At 38.0% G+C, this 24,691-nt stretch overlaps 1 protein-coding gene across 3 annotated transcripts in view; it reads right to left on the minus strand.

Annotated features, from left to right (window-relative positions):
- Positions 1–24,691, minus strand: part of LOC150105370 (OTU domain-containing protein 3-like) — a 191,531-nt gene that overhangs the window by 27,582 nt on the left and 139,258 nt on the right. For 2 of the 3 annotated variants that reach the window (XM_090394110.1, XM_090394112.1), the window contains exon 6: positions 10,808–10,969. The exons of the other annotated variant lie outside the window; for it this stretch is intronic. In XM_090394110.1, coding sequence (XP_090250236.1) covers positions 10,808–10,969 — 162 coding nt within the window. The remainder of the gene's footprint in view (positions 1–10,807; positions 10,970–24,691) is intronic. 3 annotated transcript variants of the gene reach the window in all.

A 24,691-nucleotide genomic window follows, 5' to 3' on the forward strand; every position in this document is an offset into this window, starting at 1 on the left:
TTTTTCTAAAGCCTCAAAAAATTCCTCCACTTCTACCTTAGTAGAATCTTCTGTGGGACCATAGGCACAAATAAGTCTCATTGTCCAGTTCCCCATTCTCATATTTGCCAACATTACTCTACTTGAGACTGACTGCCATTCAAGAAGATTAGCTTCGTATTTTGTGTTGAATACTATGGCTACTCCTTCTTTTCCTTGATTGTCATTGCCTGAATATAACATTTTGTATTTATTGCTCAGAAAGATCTCACCAGTTGTGGTCTTTTTTGTTTCAGTCACCCCTATTATGTCAATCTGGTACTTATCTAATTCCTCAGCTAGCTCCATTTCTTTGCCATTCAGGCTTCTTATGTTGATAGTACCAATCTTTAATTCTGGTGATGTTGAGTTGGGATTTGTTTTCAGATTTGTTCCAGTAGCTGACTTTTCGCTGTTTGCCCTGGTTCCCTGGCGAAAACAACGGCGGCCTTGTTTAACTGGGTGACGCCCCAGCCGGCATGAAATTTTGTTATGTCATACCATCATTTTTTATTTTGGTTTAACCAATAAGAATACAATTTGGTCGGCTAAATCCCAAATTGCCAGCCCATCCTCTTTCGTTCAGTATCCAAGTAGATACCCAACAGGGTACACCACACGAAGGTGAGGATTGGACATTAGGTCAGAAGCCCTGGTCGGTTCTCCGCATTCCTTTAAAGGCTATGTAGAGGTCTCCTCTCAGTTATACAGCTTTGACCCTTAAGCACCCATATAAACAACCACACATATCCTTATAGGTATGTATAATGCTATGCATTATGGCAAGGGTCACTACCCAGACTGGTTTCGACCTTTATTGAGATCTCATCAGTGGGAATCATACCCAGAGGTGATACCCAAGGCTGAAGTAATGCAGAAGTCATATTTTCATATATGAGTTGTCAAAAGGTGTCACACCTTATTAAAATACTCTGGATTGGAGATAGTTGTTGGAAGATTTTACACTTGGTTATACTATAAATTAAAGATATGTGTTTGCATTATGGGATACTATGGTAAGTGATGCGAAGTGATAAGCTTCTGTATATGAGTTGCCCCAGTCCTGAAAATAGTTCAGGTGCAAACTTGTTTTTCTTACACTTGGATAAGGGATTAAACCAAGTATATAATTTCATGGTATCTTTAATTTATAGTTTAACCAAGTGAAAAAACTTCCAACAATTAAGTTTGTTGTGGGATACTGTGGAAAATACCCCAAGCTTTCTTCTGGACTTCTTTGGCTGGCTGCTGTGCTATCATCATTCTACCATGGCTTAGGAAAATATGGGAACCGACTAGATATATTAAGAATTGCAGTTGTGGCTGCTGCTATGATACACTGTTACATGCATCACTGATAGGAGATGAACTGACTGTTTCAGAATCAAAATCTGCTAATGAATAAAAGCAGACCAGTCAGGTTGCTCACTTTTCCACCATGATATCTCTGATGTAGTACGTGGTTACCAATGTGGAAAAGTAGATATCACAAAGTGGGAAAAGGAAAGGTAAGCAGATAATTAAGTTGATGTCAGTGAATGTTCAGGTAAGTATTTGAAAGAAGGTTTTGCTTCCATTGTTAATAGGGAAAGATTGTTGTCAAGCACAGGCTCAACAGCTCTTCTGCTGATGCCTGTTCAGGGGCTACCCCACTGAGTGTTATGTCCATTTAAATCTCCCGTTAAAAGTAAATGGTTTAGGTAATTGCTTCTATACTAATGTTAAAATGGATATGGTTGCCCACAAGGATGGTAACTACTATCTGGACAGATCCATCCCCTATCCTGTCCTTATGAATAATAGCAACATTATGGAGAATCACTTGGCTTCAGGTATTTCCTACAAGCAGAAACATACTGGTTTATACTTCTGCAAGAGAGCTTTGATGTTGTCTATGTTTTGTTGGCATCCACAACAATTAAACTGTAGGAATGTTTCCATCATTTTTGGTGTGATTTTGTTTTCATCAGCCTTGGAATTTTTTTTGAGGGGGGGGGGGGAATTGTGGATCCATCATTTCTTCTCTGGGGGGAAAAAAAAATTAATTCAAGTACAGGTATGACAGCTGGTGCAAATAGTACAGCCTCTCTCGATGAGTTCCTGACTCCCTGGACATCTCTTAATAATAATATCCAAGATGTCACTCCCTGGAGGTCTCTTGTAATAATAATAATATTCAAATTCCACTCTCTCTACAGCACTGAGTATACTGTTTTATCTTCCTGAGAGGGAGCAAGATATCCATGCTGTCTGTTGATGGGCCATCTAATAAAGGGTCTAGAAGCATATCTCTGATCCTCTGTAATGAATGTTCCATTATTTTTTATAAGAGGATTTTTATGTAGTGGGATCTTTTGAGCATATCTTCAGGAGTGAGTCTATAATGATTTCACTCTTTCATTTACTCAAAGTAGATAACGAGCAAGTCATATATTTTAGGGATGTTGTAAGTGATGAGAAGGCAGGATTGACATCCTTGTCAATGTCCCAACTGACACTTTCTTTACAGTTATCTTCTCGGAATAAGAGGGTTTAGTAGGCATTGTTGCTACTGTTGTGGTATATTGCCTCTTTGCCTCCTAGTATGTCATGCATTGCTCTAGTTTTAACTTTTGCATCTCCTTTTCATCCTTCCACCTTTGGCATGTTGTGAGTATGCAGGTGGTCTCCCTCACAGTTAGAGCATTTTGGTGTTTTACTCTTAAAGTGCTTATTCTAATGTTCTTTACTGTCACATTGAACACAGATGGCAGAGCCAATGACAGGCAGTTTGAGAACGTCCACGTAAGGTGGACATTCTCAAACACCATAAGGGATTTGGGATATACAGCTGTACTGCACAATTGAGATATCCTGCTTTGATAGATGTTGGTGGTTTTGGTATGTTAAAGGTAAGGATGATGATGATTCTGGCAGGAACCAGATGCCATCCCTATATATCAAGATTCTTCTTATGGTTATCACTCCTTGGTACTTGTTGGTACTTGAGTCCAGAACATATTTCTTCATCAGGAACATCAAGGTGGTCCCACTTGGATATTATGCCTCTAGAAAAGTTTAAAGTTTCACAGGAGCAACCATAACTGGTACCCCCCCCCCCAATCAGCTACTACAGTAGCACTGACTGTGCTACTGTAGTAGCTGATTCAATAAGGATATCTCCTGAGTGCAGTTTCCTTAGCTTTTGGAGATCCTGACAACCCTTCTGGGTGATGAAGGGTGACATTTTTTCAAGTGGACATTCACCTCGAGTGTGATATTAAGAATAGTAACATATTTATTGCTTCTGATGTTTTTTGTTTCCTACTTTGGTTCTCTGTTGATGACAATGTGGTTTCTAAACTGGTTGGGACTTGTTGAGAGCCCATAATAAGCAAAAGAACAAAGAAGTGTTTATTCTCAGGAGGAGTTTAGTTCACTGCTGGAGTTCCCCACTTATCATGGAGGCACACAATGATGCCCACTGACTGCACTCAGGAGTCATTGCTAGGACCACCTGGATACTATACAAGTATTATACAAAGCGAGCCTTAGGACCTGTCCCCAGACAATGGGAAAGGAGACTTACCACAACATCCTTGACCCTTGCAGGCAAGCCCACAAGCTGATTGATCCTGGCTAGGCCATCATTTTGCCAAAACAGGGGCAAAAGTAGTGCAAAACTACTGGAACCCCCCCCCTCTTTTGGATATCCACAGGTTGCACTGCACAGCAAACATGGCGACAAGGCATTGGATTGCAGTGATGGTAATATGGAAGATAGTATAGTAATAAAGACTGAGAGAAGTAGAGTGAAAAATACAGAAAGAAAAGATGAAGAATGAAAAGGGCCAGTACCATCACTGGGAGGTCCCCCTCTACCACAAACAGGTGCCTCACATAGAGGCGTCTACTATTGCAATCTTTCTTGAAGTTTCTTGAATCCTTATTAACAGTGGACCAAGAAATGCCCTACTTTGGGGTGAATGATTTACCAGACAGATATGCTGAAATCATTTCATGAACAGTTCTTGAACATCCTATGTAAGTTTCCTTAAATTGATTATATCATCACTAAATGCATTTATCAGATGTATTATAAATTTTTATTGTATGTGAATCATAAATCACACTGACAAAAATTTTTGTTGATATGATTCCATCTTGACAATGATAGACAGGGATGGATGTGTATGAGCATGAGTACATGACTAACAACTACTTTAGGTTAAGCAACTATCAACTTGATTCAAAAAATACTTTCCTTTAAAAGTATTTTGTGCAAACCTTGTGTATTAGGTTTTTTTTTAGGAAATATAACTACAAAACATGAAACTGGTTATATTTACCATGCTACTGAATAGAAGCAGTTCCTTCTTCAGATGTGTGTATTATTGAATGAACGAATGAATTTCATACAATATACAACCACACAATTTAGCATTTTTGAAACAAATGCAAGAATGATTGCACACACACACACACACACACACTACAAGAGGGAAGACCGTTCCAGGTGACATCAGAAGAAGAAATTATGATAAACAAAAGTATGTTCTCAGATTTTCTGAGTTTGGAGTTGAACTGTGAAGTAGTATTGAACAACTGATGAAAGTGTTTTTAGCAGATTTCAAGACAGCAATGGAACCATCAATGCCAATTCTGGTGAGTTACTATGATATTTGTAGAAAATTAAATACAATAGAAACTGTAGTATGCCTATGTGAAAGAAAGTGAACTGGTAATAGATGAGTCATTAATCAACCCAACTGCTCTTTTCTAGACCAAGTCAAGTGTTTTTAGAAAGATCTTAAGGTATCGAATACCATTCCATAGTGACTGTGGAATGGTATTCGATAAATGGACAGATTTACAATTTGTGTTTAGTTAAGAGCTGTTCAGAGGCAAAGTAATGTATTGAGTAAAGCAGAAAACCTAATTTTTTCGATGCTGAGAAGACAATATTTTTAAATTGTTTATGCTAAGAGAGATTGGAAGTCAGAGTAATCCCAAGAAGAGGAATATGTCACCCTGTCTAGAGATCTGAGTGGCATCAAAAATTATACTGGAAAAAACGGTTCCATTATCTGAGAAATAAAACAAAGATGGAGTTTTTCTAACATTGAAATTAATCAATGTTGCATGGTAACAAATGTAATGATTATTCACAACAGAGAAGTAAAAAAATTGAAACAAAGTAATTGGAATAGGAGAACAATCGTGAACTCAAATCTTTTTGACTGTCCTCTAGGCCCAGTTAAAGGCAGCCAAGGTTTTTTTTTTTGGGGGGGGGGGGGGGGGGGTTAAAACCGCACTTGTAAAAAAATAAATACAAATACAAGAGAGCCATTGGATATTCCAAAACTGTAATAGTTTCTAATATTAATTCTTTGCTGTTCTGTGTATCATACATGATAATACAGACAGTGCTAACCTCAGATGATTGTGCAATGTGATGCACAATCATCTGAAGTTAGTGCTGTATTATATGATACACAAGACAGGCAAGAGTTAAAGGAGTATCTGTAAAGATTAAAACAATCACAGACTTGGGTTAAAGGCATATCTGAGAAAAATTAAAAATATTACAAACTTCATATAAATCAATATTAAAACTAGCTTTTCTAATTCATTCTCCAAAAGATGAAGTTGCTCACCCATTATCAGTACCTAGAGTATAAAGAATACACTGTTGTTTGAATTCCCATATTATGAACAGTCTGACAAATCTGAAAAGAGGGAAGCCTTGATGGTCTATGTTTTTATTCAAGTTACTTTGTTTACCATGTTATTTTTTATCTTTCTTGATGATGCCTCAGCCACTGTTAGATGAAATACTGGAATAAACTTTCGATCTTTTACTTCTATGTTATGTATAAGTATTATTATTATTTAATTTTTATTAGAAATGTTGCATGTGTGGACAGTGCCGGCTCGAGGGTATGTGGCACCCCTAGGCCAGTTTTATGAACGCATTGTAAGACAAGACAGGCATCATAAAACGCTTCGACTCTCTGGTCCTCTTTAATACTATTACTTTTTTTTTTTTACGATGTTGGCACCACAAAGCCAGTGCCTCTTGTGCCTAAGCCTAGAGCTGGCCCTGTGTGTGTGTGGAATGGTATGAAGACAAGTACCTAGGTTATCCATGCAAGAATTTCAGGTAAAGTAAGAAGGCTTACTGACTTTCTTTGTGGATAATGATGCAAAAGAACCAACAATTTCTGTATGATCAGCAGTGACAGCATATATTTCAACATCTCTACTTGTTTGAAAAGGAAAACTAGTTGGTGTTGTGGACATTAAGATCTTCAAGGAAGATGGCTTCAACATTTAATTTAAAAAAATTAAATGTTGAAGTTCAAAAGTTCAAAATTATTGGTGGCATTAACAGAGCAGTGGGGGAAAAAAAAAACATCTGCTAAAAAGGGATTGAGAAATTTTTAGTCAAAGGAGATCAAAAAGAGGAGATTCTAATTTTTAAACTCTGACATAGTACAGACCACAGTAAATAGTCTTTGAGATGAAAAGAATCAGAGAGAGAGAGTGCAACTGGAAAAACCTGAGATGAATAGTGCTCGAAACTGAAATATGAGTTCCAGTTATGAAAAGTAAACGTCATTTTCACAAAATGATCAAAAGGAACACTGTTGACACTGAAACTAAGACCACATATTTGTGAAGTAAATCTATAAGGTGCCCTTTATCTGCATGATTTTCATGGGTAGCTGTTTAAGATGAGTTATAATTGGGAGAGAGAGAGAGACAAAGTAACAGGTTCTTTTCAATGCCACACACTGAATTTAGCCCAATTCTTCTGAAAATTGTGACCTCGACAGTGTCCACTATTTCCTTCCAGACATATATGGCCGACAATTGCAACAAGATTATTCAATATTGTCCTGAATCTCCTAAACTATTATAATTAAATATGGTCCAGTATACTATCTGGAAAACATGTTAAGTTCTTTCTGGGTCTTTACTCTAGAATTCAAACTTGATTTTGGCCACTTCAGGCTTCCACGTAAGCACAGTAATAGTACTACTGCAGGTAATAAAACTCATTTACCTCCAAGTGGTGCACAGTAGCACAACGTTTTGTCTTTTTCTCTGAGGTCACACCTTCACTCTTGCCAGATAATCTTATGCCTGCTATCTGCTATCTGGGGGGGGGGGGGGTATATATCCAAGACTATTAATAATGGGTACACTAAAATGAAGATATAAAGATATAAGCAAAGAAACTGGTTGCTACAGATTGGGTGTACTTCATATTGTGGTGGCCTAAACATCAGTTCAATCATATTTTAAACTACTGAAATTTAGACACTAAAATCTTGTAAATCTATCTTGGCTATTGCATGAAGAATATTTTCAGCTCCCATTTGAAATTGAATTAAATTACTGCATTGATCTGGAATATCTATCTCACCTTTATATTATCATTTCTAAGTTTTTTCAAATACAGAGATATTTCACTACTAAGTGTTCCTGGTAAGATTTATTCAAGTATACTTGAGAAATTGTTGAGAAGGATTGTGGAAGAAAAACTTGGTGAAGAACAAACTGGATTCAGGCCAAATAGAGGCTGTCAGGATCAGATTTTCACTTTATGACAAATAGTCAAGAAAGCATGAGAATATAACAAAGATCTGTATTTAAGTTTTGTAGATATGGAAAAGGAATATGACAAGGTGCCAAGAGAGAAGCTATTCAAAACGCTACAGTTATATGGTGTCAATGGGGCATTATAACAAGCAATATTAGTCTTTATTTGAGTTGATCAGCAGTTAGAATTCAAGGAAGTACCGGAAGATGGTTTAATGCTAAAGCTGGCAGTCAGACAAGAATGTACATTATCCCCTCTGTTATTCATTATATGGATCACATTATGAAGGAAAGTGGTATTAAACCTGATATCAAAATTGGAGATGTTAATCTCAGTTCTTTGCTTTATGCAGATAATGTTATACTTCTAAATAAATCTGCTACAAGTCTGCAAGATTCCCTGACTAAATTGAATAACTGTTGTAATAGATATAGTATGAAGGTCAGACAGAAGCATTGAAAATATCAACTGCATTGTGAATGGAGAATCTATAGAACAAGTAAAACATTTCAGCTACTTAGGCACGATGTTTAGTGAAGATGGTAAATTAAATATGGAAATAGACAACAGAATCAACAAAGCTGGTATGGTAGGAAGTCAACTGAATAAATTTATATGGAATAAGAGAGAAATTAGTCAAAACATTAAATTAGCTATATACAAGACAGTGTTCAAAACTATGGACCTGACAGCTGGGTCAGAAGTAAAACACTTGACCAAAGACTAGAGACATCAGATATGAGGATCCTGAGAAAGATTAGGGGCATGAACAGATGGCATCAATGGCAATATCATATTGAAAACGAGGATATTAGGAAAGAACTTGACATTGTCGGCATTCAGGAATGTGTTAGCACAGCTAATCTCAGGTGGCATGGTCATTTAAACAAAATGGGAGAGGAAAGATTAGCAAAACAAGTGTTATCTATCCATCTATGTCTTGGTCTTCCTAGAGGAAGACCAAGACATAGATGGATAGATACGGTAAAAAAAAGTGACTTAGAAGATAGAAATATACGATCTGATAAAGTTGGAGTCTTGACAGGTAACATACTGATTTGGAGGAAAATTGTAAATAGGAAGTTAGTAGTGATGTAAATTTTGCATGTAGTATTATCATATCCTGTACACCCCTTGTGAGGGTACATGGCAGGAATTTGATGATGATGAGTTTTTTCAATACTCTGTGGAGCTTTTTTTTTGTCAGCTTCATAATATTTATCTTCTATATTCTTACTAAAATCTTCCAACTTTTGTTTAGCTCCTTTTCAACATAGCTTAGCTTTTTAAAATTTTTCTTATCCTCACCTGCTAACTTACTTATTAAGAACTTTTGATGTGATTTCATTTCAAGGACTTCCTCCAACTTCTTCAATTCACCAGGTAGTTCAGATTTCTTTATAACCCTTCATGTGTCACTACCAATCCAGTGACTTACTCTACAAGGTTTGGTTTTTCTTTTCACACACTTTCATTATTTTTCCAATAGTATTTGTATATCTGAGCCTACAGTTTTCCTCTGAAAGCTATTCTGAGTCTTGAAATCCTTTGTACACATTTTTATTTTTAATGCATTTTATCTAGATCAGAACTAAATAGTAATTACTTCCTACTTAAAATCCCATATATATTATTGTTTCCTGAAGCAGCATCAAATTATCAACAATAAGTTATTTCTTGCATCTTTTCCGCATGTGAATTTGTGCCTATCTTTATGCTACAACATAGTGAGTTATTAATGCTTGTCCATGTCCTGAACAGAAATCCAACAGGTATTTACTATTATATACAGCAATACACGCTGATTACAAAATAAAATATATCTGTTACATAATTGGTTAGTCAGCTCAGTTTGAGCAGAAATTCTAGAAATTGGTGAAACTAGTTTGACACAGGGAGATATAGTACAAGAACGGAATGCAAGGAATATTATATTTTCACAGAGAATAGAGAGAACAGTAGGAGGGAGAAGTATTGATGATAGCAGATGAACCGCAACCAACAAGCATAGCAGCAACATTCAGCAGCAAATTAGTGTTAAAGAAGGCAGTATATAAGAGACAATAGTACATTTAATGATCAAGATGGAGCATCTTCTATCTCTCGATTGAGGATTATAACAAAAAAAAAAAAAAAACCCTCTTAGTACAGGGAATATTCATTCAGGCAAAAGCTCTGAATATTTTTACCTCATTGAAAGAGACCAAATTTCAAGAGGAAAAGTGAAAGCTTTACTGTGAGTTTAGGATGGTTTGGCCATTTTAAAAATTGAACTGGAATACCGTAAGAATTACTGTGGCTAAGTTTCCTAAAGAATTGCAAAGGATAATTCAGGAGGGTGATTATGACGATTGGAAAATATTCAACTTAAACAAAATTGGTCTCTTTTGGAAGCGTGTGCCAATGAAAACTTTAAAACTGAAGCATCTCAATCAAGATACAAAGTATCTAAAGATCGTTTTATGCTTTTATTAGGAGGTAATGCAGAAGGCGACTTTAAACTCAAGCCTATGTTAGTTTATCATGTGCAAAATCCAAGATCTAACATTATTGAAGAAATCAGCACAATCTGAAAAGAACTTGGTTTCAATGAACTGGATAATCAAGATATGAGAAACTTCCTTGATTCCCATGCAGAAGATTTAAGCAAGAATGATCTCCTTCAACTAGAACAGCGTGTATATGAAGAAGAAGATAAGGAGTGCAAACAAGAAGAGAATGTTATGAATAAGAAGCTAACTGCAAAAGAATTGAGCTAGTTTTCAATCACATTGAGCATGCTAACGAAATTTTATTTGATGCTGATATGGAACAAAGTTTCAAAGTCCACCGAAATCTTGATAAAGCGATCACCAAATTGCATGACAAGATGAAGAAGTCGAGCACGACTTAAACATTTACTTAATATTTTGTAAAAAAGTAGCTCAATCAAACATCTAGCCATTAAATAAAAATTTAAGCAATCGACTTTTATTAACTTTGATAATTTTATCCTCTAATATAGCTTATACTGTAATTTTTTTTTTAATTTATGCTAACTAATGGATGAATTAATTAAACTTATTAAGCGAGGTTTTCTTGTACATTGTCATCATTGTGAATGTGTTGGATAAAATGGACTTCTTCACATAAATGTGACGGCAGGAGTAATCTGTTTTGTAATTAGAATAAAAAATTATGATTATTAGTGAAGATATTTACCTGACAGTCAGTATTCTTCATTACTTCATCTACCAACACAGACATATTAATATTGTAGGAATTACTGTCCTTGCTACTGTTTGTGGTATCTTCAGAATAAATCTTATTCCATGTTTGGCTGGAATCATTCTGGGAGGTAGTATTGCTTACTCCATTAATCAACTATTAAAAACATAAATTTGCTATTACATATCAGACTGGGGGGGGGAGGATAATAATGACAATTAGTTATTTAAAGTGGTACCTAGACTAAGTCAATTTTGACATGCATGATAGAAGACCAGATTTATACTTTAAGACAAAAAAAAAAAAAAAAAAAACCTTGGGCACATCACTAGGTTCTCTTGACATCAAGATGTAAGTTGTGGCAAATCTGAACAAATGCTGACATGGCTTATATAAATGTGCAGATCACTACGAACACCAAACTACATTCTTGCTATACAGAGCAAACTGTAGTAGTTTTGGAGGCTGAGAAGGCAATAAATATGATCTCGTTTAGAGATCTGAGTATTAACTTTACTCAACTGGAGAATAGCAAGGAGAGATATATGTTTAAGGCACTGGTTAGGGAAGGTTATTAAAGTGGCAGTCAAATCTTTGTGATGTGCATTTTTTGTTGTTTCTGCTATTATGCCCTACTTTTCATTTCTATTCAAAAAATATATTAGCTTCCTTAATTTCATCATGTACCATAAAGTGGGACAATAAATGAGATTAACCTTGAAATTTAACCTTCAGTTAATCCTACTCACAATTATTTGACCAGCAAACTGAATTCCCAGTGTGCTCAGATAATTGAGGAGAAAGTGCAAAATTATGCAGAATCATCCAAGGAGTCCAGGGAGTCATTGAATAATCATCCTTTTAGTCATATACTTAAATATTTCATATTTCCCCTTGAACACATTTACTGAAGATGGACTCAAAACATTCAATGGTAGCCCAATCCACATACTTACATACATACCAATGAGAAGCTGGGCCTCATGATTCCTAACAAAACTGTTACTCAGCTTCAAGGATAATCTTGAGTTCCACCTCCTCCTCTTCTTGTCATAAACTTCAAAATCTCATTTGTGTCTATATCTTCTCTCCTCCATCCAAATGACTAAAGGGAATGAAGGGAATAGTGGAATTTCCTGTTTGAAAATTACAATTCCCCTAAATCAATCTACATATACACAGTTCCGAAAGCAAGTTACCTATAATAACTGAATCTTTTCAGTTGTCTCCCTTCGACCTAGGTAACTATATCTGTGTACACATTAGTCCAGATGTATTAAAATCTTGTCAGTGGAAGAATAAAATCCTTAATTTTACAAGTTAGTGTTCTCTTTAACATACAATCTTCCAATGTGACAACCACCTTAGCAATGTGGACCCAAACTTGAATTCTCACTCCACTATAACATTTAAGTCTCTAGTTTCAGTGATTACTTGCAGGAAATTCACAAATAGCATTTCCTGTAATGCCTTCCACCCAAAATGCTTAATCTTCTACTTGAAATGACATTCACTGTTATTTACCCATATATAACCAAGGCAACCTGAAGGGATTACATACCAGCTATGTCACTTATCACTCTCTCCTGTAATTCTTGCATTTAAATCTTGGTTTAAATGCAAGAATTGACAAAACTGAAATTCCAGGTATACCCAAAGATTTAATGAAGAAACACTTAATGAAAATGAAATAAATCTGCTACAGTTTCATAAGAATAATGAATTAAGAATAAATAATGCATTCTTTGATCATAAAGTACAACACAAAATAACATGGGAGAATACAAGAGGACAAAAATTTGCAAATGATCATAACTGTGGTGGGAGATGAATTTCATTGCCTGGTATGAAACCATAACTCCAAACTTACTGGAGGCCTAAAGTGGACTGAAAAAATTTCATGTTTGGCTAGAGTAAGGTTTCCAGACTAAATATAATATATATATATATTATTGTTCATACATACATATATATATATATATATGTATATTTCAAAAAGACGATGAAGGAGCTATGGAAAACATGGAAATAGAACCAGAGATACTCATAAGTGAAGTAGAACAAGCAATCAAAAAATTAAGGAAAACTAATGCCCCAGGTCCTGATTCAATACCAGCTGAAATGTTGAAAAACCTTGGAGAGAATGCAGTCAACTGGATACACGATTTATGTAACAAAATCTGGAAGATGGCCGAATGAATGGACCAATTCCGCCATTATCCTAATCTACAAAAAGGCAATCGCAACAACTGTGAAAACTACCGCACCTGTGCCCTTATCTCACATACCAGCAAGATTTTACTACACATTATTAAGGAGAGATTACAAAGTTTTATACACAATCAGATCTCAGAAGAACAAGCAGGATTCAGAAAAGGTTGAGGGACTAGAGATCATATATCTAACATCAGACAAATAATTGAAAAAGCAAGGAAATTCAACTTAAGCCTTTATCTATGCCAGGGGTTCTCGACCTTTTCCAGTGGCATACCACTATATTTAATTCAAGATATTAGATGTACCAGTAAGCAAATCTGTTTTCGTACCACCTGGCAGTGGCTCACGTACCACCAGTGGTATGCGTACCATAGGTTGAAAATCCCTGATCTATGTTTTATAGATTACTCCAAGGCCTTTGATTGCATGAGGTGGGATATCATGCAAGAATCAGGAATACCAAACCATCTAATAACCCTCATAAAGAACTTATATCAAGGAAATCAAGCAACAGTAAGAATTGAAAACTCGCTGCATTCCAATTTGAAAAAGGATCAAGACAAGGATGCATACTCTCACACCATTACTATTCAACCTTCACAGCGAAACTATAATGAAACGATCTCTAGAAAAGTGGAATGAAGGTGTTAAATTAGGTGGCTGAACAATCACTAACCTACGATATGCAGATGACACAGTGATAATAGCAACAAGCGAACAGGAATTAAAATCCATCCTGAATCAATTAGAATGGGAAAGCCTAAGCCACGGTTTAAGAATAAATCAGGATAAAATGAAAATAATGATTTTAAACAATGCAGAAGAGATAGATGTAGAAGGAATTGAAATTGTTGACTTTCAACTACCTTGGAGTGATGATAACAAAAAAAGATGGATGTAAAAAAAGAGATAAGAAGAATAGCACTAGCTAAAAAAGCAATGACTGATTTAGCCAAGATCTGGAAAGACAGGCACATAAAAAAATTAAAAATAAACTAATAGAGAAATCGTGCCAGAAAAAAAAATTAATATAAAAGTTATAACATCAGCAGCTACTAAATCACTTAAGGAATTGAACAACGTAGATACGAATATAAATTAAATTATACTCTAATAAATATTTCCAATATTTCGGCAACGTTACGTTGCCATCTTCAAAAGGAACTTACAAAAAAAGGCACGTGCACGTAGGCAATATAACACTGACCGAGAATGAAGAGATGAAGCTATTGTTCCCCTAAAAGTCCCGATGGTGCCCTCTAGCGGGCTAAGTAGGTGTTCTTGGCCGTTGGGCTGAAGGTCTGCTGATGTAATCCTCCCAAATTTGAGGCAGTCGTATACAACCAAATTTGTTGTATTTGCTACGGTGTATTACTGTAGCTTTCTTTCACCATATTCTATGGCGTGTATCCAGAGCATGGTCTGCAAGACCAGAATGGCTGTACTTGTGAAAACGGATGTAGTCCTTGTGTTCAGAAATTCTGATATTCGCTGTCCTGCATGTTTGGCCAAAGTAAGACATTTTACAACTGCAAGGGACCTGGTATACACCAGGTAGGTCTAGGGGAAGTGGTTGGTCTTTAGTGGAGCGGATAAGGGATGCCAATTTTCTGTAAGGCCTGTAACAGGAGGTGAGGTCATGTTTTTTTAAGATTTTGGTAATTTTTTTCAAGGTGCCTCAGATGTAGGGAATGGTGATGGATTTAGAGTAATCCTTGTTGTGGAGGGGGGGGGGGCTGTGGTTTGTAGGTTTTAACATTTTTTGGATTTTTTTGGGGGGTTGCCATTGGCTGAGAAAGTGTTGAGGATGCGATTTAGTTCAGTGTTTAGGGTCATGTCGTTAGAACAGTTTAGCCCTGTTGTATAGTGTTTTCACCACTCCATATTGTAGTGAGAGGGGGGGGGGATTGTTGGTGAATGTATCTGCCTGTATGGATGGGTTTTCTATAAACTGAGAAAACCAAGGTTCCATCAGGCTGGCAGGTGACTAATATGTCAAGGAAAGGGAGGCTATTGTTTTCCTCTTTTCCCAGGGTGAACTTGATTCTGGGGTGTTCGTTGTTTAAGTGTGTTAAGAAGGAGAGGAGTGTGTCAGAGCCATGTGGCCAAATAGCGAACACATCATCAACGTAGCGAAGCCATATGGTTGGTTTTTGTGGGGTAGAGACTAAGGAAGGCTTTTTCTTCAAAGGTCTCCATAAAGAAACTGGCCAAGGGTGGGGAGACTGGTGAACCCATGGCTGTCCCCTCTATTTGTTTGTAGAATTTTCCCTGCCAAACGAAATAGCCTGAGTTCATTGTGAACTGAAATAGGGCTGAAATATCGGGATAAACTTTAGCTTGGATTAGCTCTAAAGTTTCCTTGAGTGGGACATTTATGAATAAGGAGGAGACTTCAAAGCTGACCATTATGTCAGTATGTTGGAGTGTAAGGTTTCTATGCTGGCTTTGAAGTGGGCTGAGTTTTTTTTTATGTGTGATGGTGTGTTGCCAGTATAGTGTGTTAGAGGGGACAGCCATGGGTTCACCACTCTCCCCACCCTCGACCAGTTTCTTTATGGAGACCTTTGAAGAAAAAGCCTTAGCCTCTGCCCCACAAAAACCAACCATGTGGCTTCGCTACGTTGATGATGTGTTCGCTATTTGGCCACATGGCTCTGAAACACTCCTCTCCTTCTTAACACACTTAAACAACCAATACCCCAGAATCAAGTTCACCCTGGAAAAAGAGGAAAACAACAGCCTCCCTTTCCTAGACACACCAGTCACCCATCAGCCTGATGAAGCCTTCGGTTTTCTCAGTTTATAGAAAACCCATCCATACAGGCAACAATCCCCCCCCCCTCACAACAATATGGAGTGGTGAAAACACTATACAACAGGGCTAAACTAATCTGTTCTAACAACATGGCCCTAAACACTGAACTAAATCACATCCTCGACACTTTCTTAACCAATGGCTACCCCCCTCAAAAAAAAATCCAAAAAATATTAAAACCTACAAACCACAGTCCCCCCCTCCACAACAAGGATTACTCTAAATCCATCACCATTCCCTGCATCTGAGGCACCTTGAAAAAAATTACCAAAATCTTAAAAAAACATGACCTCACCTCCTGTTACAGGCCTTACAGAAAATTGGCATCCCTTATCTGCTCCACTAAAGACCAACCACTTCCCCTAGACCTACCTGGTGTATACCAGGTCCCTTGCAGTTGTAAAATGTCTTACTTTGGCCAAACAGGCAGGACAGCGAATATCAGAATTTCTGAACACAAGGACTACATCCGGTTTCACAAGTACAGCCATTCTGGTCTTGCAGACCATGCTCTGGATACACGACACAGAATATGGTGGAAGAAAGCTACAGTAATACACCGTAGCAAATACAAATTCGAAAGACTATTTATGGAATCAGCCACAGCCCTAAGAAACTCTCCAAACATCAACAAATTTGGTTGTATGCGACTGCCCCAAATTTGGGAGGCTTACATCAGCAGACCTTCAGCTAAACGGCCAAGAACACCTACTTAGCCTCCTAGAGGGCACCATCAGGACTTTTAGGGGAACAATAGCTTCATTCTCAGTTACTGTGTTGTATTGCCTACGTGCAAGTGCCCTTTTTTGTAAGTTCCTTTTGAAGATGGCAACATGACATTGCCGAAATATCAGAAATATTTATTAAAGTATAATTTAATTTAAATTAACCTCAAGGGCTCACTTTAGTGAGTACGGGCATGGCAAACCCGAGGTACCAGATGCTGGACCATGCCTTACTTCATGTAATATACATCTGTTATATTATTCTGACTGGTCCCTCCTCTTCTTTCTTTGCTTCTTTCTCCTCTCCTTGCTCCTTCCCCCTGATGCTATTAGAGTATTCGAGGGCTAGGGGTGAGTCTTTCCTAGCTTGCTAAGTCATTTCGTCTTATGCAGCAACCGAAGGAGGCAAGCTAGCCTGAATAGATGCCGGTCTCAAGCCCGGATAAATGGCAAGGGTTGATGTCAGGAAGGGCATCCGGTCGGAAAACTTCAATGCCAGCTCAAACTATGATATGAGTCAAAGAGAAAATGATATAATGGCTAGGGCATACCCCTTAAGTGATGCGCAGCCACATCACCCTACAGCTGCGAGAAGTGGACGAGGGCTACCGCATCAAGGGCGGGTGCGGTTAAAGAAGCGAGCCCAGCAGGTGGAAAGGATGTTGCGAGTGGGAACACTGAATGTTGGAAGCATGACTGAAAGGGGAAAAGAGGTGGCAGACATGATGAGGAAGAGGAAGTTGGACATTTTATGTGTGCAGGAGACAAGGTGGAAGGGGGAGATGGATATAAATTGTTCTACTCTGGAGCGAATAACGAGGGAAGAAATGGTGTAGGAATTGTGGTGTGTGGCAGAATGAAGGCTGAAGTACTGGAAGTGAGTAGAAGGAACGACAGGATCATGCGAATGAAATTGGGTCTTGGAGAAGAGCGGGTGGTCATATTATGTGTATATGCCCCGCAAGTTGGTTGTACAGCAGAGTCGAAAGATGAGTCCTGGAACGTGTTAGATGAAGAAATGAGGGAATTGAAGAAAATGAGAGGTGATTGTCAGAGGAGACTTGAACAGACACATAGGAAGACAGAATAGAGACTGTGAAAGGGTGCAGGGTGGCCATGGAGTGGGAATGATGAACCAGGAAGGAGAGAGGGTTGTGGACTTTGCAGTAGCGTTTGATCTGGCAATTGTGAACTCGTTTTTCTACAAGAGGGAAGAACATTTGATAACATTTAGCAGTGGTAACAACAGTTCACAAATTGACTACATTTCGACTAGAAGAAAACATCTTAAGGTTGTGACAAAATGTAAAGTAATTCCAACAGATCAAGTAGCACAGCAACACCGACTGCTGTGTGCAGACTTTAAAATAAGATCGAAGATAAGAACCTCTGGATGCCATGGGATGAAGACAATTAAGTGGTTTTGCTTAAAAGAGGAGAGTGTGAGGAATCGTTTTAGGGAGAGGGTGTTAGAGAGGATTTCGGATGGACTGGAAAGTGTACAAGATTGGTGGAAACATAATTCAAAAGTAATCCTGAGCTGTGCAATCGAGGTGCTTGGTGAGATATCTGGAAAGATTAGAGAGCAGAAGGAGGGCTGGTGGTGGAATAATAATGTACAAGTGGCAGTGACAGCTAAGAGGAAGGCAAAGCAGAAGTGGGATGAGTCAAGAGTGGAAGAGGATAGAGAGGTGTACAGAGAGAGAAAGCAAGAAGCCAAGAGAGTTGTGGCACAGGCGAAGGCCATGGCATATCAAGATCTGTATGATCAATTAGAAACAAAGGAAGGACAGAGAAAAATTTACCAACTAGCAAAATGTAGAAATAAAGCAGCAAAGGACATCTTACATGTGAGGCAGATCAAAGACGCTGAAGGAAGAGTATTATGGAGGGATGTGGACATAAGAAACAGATGGAAAATATACTTTGAGGGACTTTTGAATGAGGAAAATGCAAGGACTCGCAGAGGAGATGGGCAGCCTTCTGAGGGGATGGTGCAGAACATCAGTAGAGTGGAAGTGATGGAGGCCATGAAGAGGATGAGGAATGGAAAATCGGTGGGCCCCGACAGAATTCCAGTGGAGGCATGGAAGGCACTGGGGGAAGAGGGAATTGACCTGCTGTGGGACCTGTTCATTAAAGTTTGCCAACAGGAAAATATACCCGAGGAATGGAGGGAGAGTACTCTTGTCCCCATCTACAAGGGTAACGGGGATGCACAAGACTGTAAAAATTACAGAGGAATAAAGTTGATGTCCCGCACAATGAAAATCCTAGAAAGGGTTCTTGATGGTAGATTGAGGAAGGAGGTGGAGATTGCAAAGGAACAATTTGGCTTCATGCCTGGTAGATCAACAACAGATGCTATCTTTGGGTTACAACAGATGATGGAAAAGTATCGAGAGAAACAAAGGGAGTTACATCTGGCATTTATTGATCTGGAGAAAGCATACGATAGAGTGCCAAGGCAAGAAGTCTGCAGGTGTCTGAGGGAGAAGAAGGTGCCGGAGAAATATGTCAGGTTGTTGCGGGAAATGTACAGAAATGCGAAGACAAGTGTCAGACCTGTCTGGGACAGACAGAAAGTTTTCAAGTAACAGTTGGCTTGCATCAAGGGTCAGCATTAAGTCCGTTTCTGTTTAATACTGTGATGGAGGTGGTAACAGAGGAGGTGAGAGAAGATGCGCCTTGGACAATGTTGTATGCAGATGACATCTTGCTGTGTGCAGATTCAAGAGAAACAGCAGGAACTAAACTGGAAAGATGGAGAAAAGTACTGGAAGAGAGAGGTATGAGACTGAGCAGAAGTAAGACAGAATATATGTGTTGCACAGTGGGCAGCGGACAGGAGACAGATCTGGAGCTGGAAGGAAATGTCATCAGGAAGGTGAGAGACTTTAGATACTTAGGTTCAACAGTGGAAGAAGATGGAGGAGCTGAGAAGGAAGTGGGATGCAGGATACAAGCGGATTGGAGGAACTGGAGGGAGATGGCTGGAGTGTTATGCGATAAGAGGGTGCCGATCAATCTGAAAGGTAAAATCTGTAGGACAGTAGTGAGGCCAGCTATGACATATGCTATAGAAACTGTGGCCCTGAGGAAAAATAACATCAGCAGGATGGAAGCAGCAGAGATGAGAATGCTTAGGTGGATGTGCAGTGTGACCAGAAAGGATCGTCTGAGAAATGACTGTGTCAGGGGAACAGTGAAAGTTACGAACTTAGGAGCAAAAATACAGGAGGCAAGGTTGAGATGGTTTGGTCATGTGATGAGGGGGGGGGAGGACGAATATGTGGGAAGAAGGGTCATGCAGATTAGATGTGCAAGGAAGGCAGAAGCATGGGTGGCCAAAGAAGAGATGGAGGGAGCTGGTAGAAGAGGACTTGAGGATGAAGAACTTGGATGTGGTGACAGCCCAAGACAGGAAGGTGTGGAGGAGACTCAATATCAACAGTGACCCCACTTAAGTGGGAGAAGCTGCAGAAGAAGATAATTTAATTTATATTCGTATCTACGTTGTTCAATTCCTTAAGTGATTTAGTAATGCATAACCAACGTATAAGCCTGTCTATGAGAATCAACATCAGCAGCTATAGGAAGTAACTAGGAAGTAAGCTAAAGGAAGTTAGTTCTTGGAAAAGTAACACAATATACAAAATACACTATAAAATTACTCCAAGAAGAAAGTATAAGATTATGCTAGAAAAGATTGTAAGATAAACTGGAAACATTAAAAGACAAAAACAAACAATATATATATATAGAAAGAGACAGCCTTTAAAGACATTATACATGAAGAGCAGCAAAGGAAGCATTAGGAAAAAAACAATTAGTGCAAAAACTAATAAAAGATGCACACCATGGTATAAAAAAGAATACTGGATTGGATAAATAGAAAGATTATTTTCAAAATCTATACAGAGAAAAGAATAATGAAAATGTGATCAAAGATAATGATGTTTATGAAGATAACATAATTTTTGAATAAGAGAAAAAGATATTGGACAAACTCTTAAAGAAATAAAAACAGAAAATTAGCTGTAATAGATAAGATACAGAATGAACTATTAAAATATAAAGGGAAACAATTGGCAAAAGAACTATGATATTCTAAATACAGCTAATTCTCTTTTTACAAGGCTTTTTTTTTTTTTTTTTTTTTTTTTACACAATTTAGAAAATAAAAGCAATTCTATTTTTACACTGTATATTTTGATTTAACATGGTTCAAATGGCGCTTATTTTTAAAATTTCTGTTTGAATTCAGTTCTGTTAAAAAGCGTATTTCCATTATAAATATCATGTCCTAGTACTGTACATATGTACTTAAACTTGAATTTTGGGAAATCCCCTTGATGTTTTAAATATCAGGGATTACTCTATGCTACAGAATGTAGACAAAGGCCAAGTAGAACTTCTATAGCGAAATCACAAAAAAGTGTTTGGTGGCTTTAATTAAAGCAGCTAAGGATCATGTTACTATTATTTTGCAGCAGTGCTTGAGGAGATCATATATTAAAACCATTACTCATTAATCGATCCCTAAGACTGCAGACAATGAAAGATGTGGATTTTAACACATTTTAATGTGTTAAAATGGAAGGCAAATAAAAAAGGTTGGGTTACAAAAGAAATTTTCAATGAATGGTTCCATCATTGTTTTGTTCCAGAAGTTAAACACTCTCGATGTCCATCCTGTTTTAGAACACCAGAATGTGGAATTTTGTTTTCTGCCAACTAATACAACATCCTTAATACAACCACTAGACCAGGGTGTGATCATTGCCTTCAAAACTTACTACATAAGAAGAACATTCCAAAACATTTTGAATAAACTAGATAAGGGTAATTTACTGACAGTTATTGATGTGAGGAAGAAATTTTCTATTTTGGATTGCATCAAACTTGCTAAGTTGGCATTATCAGAATTGAAACCATCAACTTTAAATGCATGCTGGAAAGCTACTTGGCCAGAATGTGTGAAAAAAAAAACCTGTACCTTTGCATACAACTGAATATGCCAATATCATCAGATTAGCAGATGTAGTTGGCAGAGAAGGATTTGATGATTTTTCGTCTGCAGATATTGAAGAATTAATGGTTGACAAAGCTGTTAGTGATGATAAAATAACAGAAGCTGCCCTTGAGAATCATGATGAAAAAGAAAAGTGATGTTGTTGAAGAGATTCTACTCACTGCCAGATTAATTACAGAAGGGCTTCAAATGGCTAGTAAATATGCAAAGTCATTTTCTTACACGATTCAAATACTGAATGAGCTGAACAGTTTAGACGTGAGCTGAAGTCATTTATGGTGCAATATCATGACTTAGATCTAGTCAAAACAGGATTTCAACGATTAATTAGAGTTCGTGACAAAAAAAAAATCAACCGTCAGAATTATTAGAAATTAGTGCTAATTTAGTTCCTTTTACTGAAGAAAACGTTTTGCCATTGCAGTATGAACAGGACGGCCAGTGTTTTAAGTGATGGAAGTGATTTAATTCCAGTCTCACACAAAAGAATGCAGCCACTGTCAGAAAGTGATAGTGAATAAAATTTAATTAATAACCATATGCGCAGGTGCATTTGGACCGTTTCGAATTTCTGTTTTATTAGTCACACACTATTTTCTTTAAGACATATATATTCTTGGTTTTAATAATTTTCCCAAGTAAGCAAAACACAGTTTTGCACATGAAATATATTCACGTCTGAGCTACTGGTATAAGAGGTTAATGACTTCATATCACTTGCCTTAGTATGTATCCCATAATGCAAAGCACCCCCCTCCTCTTTCGGACGTGCTTAATGCAATTCATAATAGGAAAGGCCACTACCCAGACCAGTTTCGACCTTTATTGAGGTCTCTTCAGTGGGAGCCAAACCTGGGAGAGAGAGATACCAAGGTTAGTAACTAGTAACATTACTGGCTTAACGGGTGAAGCAAAAGCTTTTCATATTGCTATAGTCCGGATGAAGGTGTAAATATAGGGGACCTCCGTGTTGCGGTGCAGTTGGGCAGTTCGGATGAACCGTGGAGCGCCCAGGATCATTCTAAGACACTTGTTCTGAATGCGTTGTAATTTAATGATATTTGAGTTTGAAGTATGGCTCCAGGCCGGTGAGGCATAAGTGAGTATTGGACGAACCATCAGTTTGTATATGAGAAGTTTGATTCTGGTGCTCAGTTTGCTGTTTCTGTTTATTAGCGGATAGAGCTGGGCTATGGTTTTGGATGTGTTTGCACAGAGAGTCTTGATATGGGAGTTGAAAGTCAGTTTACTGTCCATTACTACACCAAGGTACTTGATCTCTGTTTTCCACTGAATTTTTGTGTTAAAGAGGAGAATATCTTCTTTGGGAAGCACTGATCTTCTAGAGAATAAGACGGCTACGCTCTTCTGAGGATTCACCTGGAGACGCCATTTGGCAAAATATTGCTCTATTTGCAGTAGGTTTTCTTGCAGTTTCTTGATGGCTAAGTGAGGCTTTAATGATCTGGCCAATATCGCTGTGTCACCAGCGTAAAGAGCTTTAATTGAAGATAATGGGTTGTGTGGTATATCATGCAGGTATAAGGAGAATAGGATTGGTGCTAGTAAGGACCCTTGTGGAACTCCAGCCAAGATGTGTTTCTGTGAGGACACTACTCCACTTAGTCTCACTTGCATGCGCTTATCGCAGAGGTACGTCTTGATGAGTTGAATGATTCCGATTGGGATACCGGATGATATAAGCTTGTATAGTAAACCATAATGCCAAACCTTGTCAAATGCACTGGCTAAGTCTAGGAAAACAGCCCCAGTGCACTGGCGCCAGTTAAAACCTGTGATGATATGTTCCACCAATCTGTGTATTTGTTGTGTGGTACTATGCAACTGTCTGAAACCAAACTGCTCCTCAGGCAGGATGTTTAACCGGAGTACAGAATCTTGAAGCCTAGTAAGAATTACCTTCTCAGCTATTTTTCCGAGATTAGAGATGAGACTGATTGGTCTGTAATTCTGTGGCAGAGTGGGATCCTTTCCAGGTTTATGAATTGGAACAATGTACGCCAATTTCCAGTAGGAAGGGAAATACTTGTAGTGAAGTATGGAGTTGATTATGTTTGCCAAATGAACAATAGCTTTGTGAGGTAGAAGTTTTATAACTTTGTTGGAGATGCCGTCGGGTCCAGGAGCCTTTTTATTTTTGAATTTCTGAATAATAGCATATATTTCAGCAGGTGAGGTGGGTGTGATTTGAGTAGAATGTGTGGGAGCAGACTTGAGTGAATATCTGACATTACGGTGTATCTTGTAGATATGACTAATGTCAAGGTGACCGTATGCAGGTTTGCATTGATTTTCAAGATGATTCGCTATTGCCTCAGCTTTATCAGCATCGGTGTGGATGAGACCTGAATCTGTTTGCAGAGGGGGAAGAGGTTTATTTTTGTTCTTGATCTTTCGGATAAGATTCCATACAGAGTGGCTGTCAGCGGAGATGGAAGTCAGTTTTTCTTCCCAGAGTTGTTCTATGAGCTGCGAGTGCATCTCTCACTGCAGAATTTAACCTATTTAAGATTCGTTTATCTTGTGGCGCCCTAGTGTTATGGTATATTTTTCTAGCCTTATTTTTTTCCCTAATCAGATTCATAGTATCTTCAGGCAGGTGGTTGGACTTGTGGGTGGTTGCAGGGGTAGTAACTGCTGTACAGGCTGCTGTAATCTGTTCTGTTAGATTTTTGACAGCTATGTCAATTTCCTCTTTTGATTTAATGATGGGAACAGGTCCAATATATTTCGGGAGCATCTTGGAGAGCCTTTCCCAAGGAATAAATGAGCGAGGGGGTTGGGATAATTTTTCAAGATTTCCTAATTTTAACCGTATTGGATTATGATCTGATGATAAATCATTGATTGTTATTAAATTGTATTGGAGTCTGATGTGCTGCAGTATGGCTATGTCCAATACATCGGCCCTACCATAGGTGTTGTGATGGGTGGGATCAGCAGGGCCTATTACGTGAAGGTTGTTGAAATCAGCATAGTTCTGTAGTATCTGTCCATTTTTGTTAGTGGAGTGGCTATTCCAGGTAGAATGCTTGGCATTTAAATCACCTGCCACAATGGTA

Source organism: Typopeltis vanoorti, chromosome 6, assembly GCF_054136105.1.
Source record: "Typopeltis vanoorti isolate ZY-2024b chromosome 6, IOZ_Tvanoo_1.0, whole genome shotgun sequence".
Taxonomy (NCBI): domain Eukaryota; kingdom Metazoa; phylum Arthropoda; class Arachnida; order Uropygi; family Thelyphonidae; genus Typopeltis; species Typopeltis vanoorti.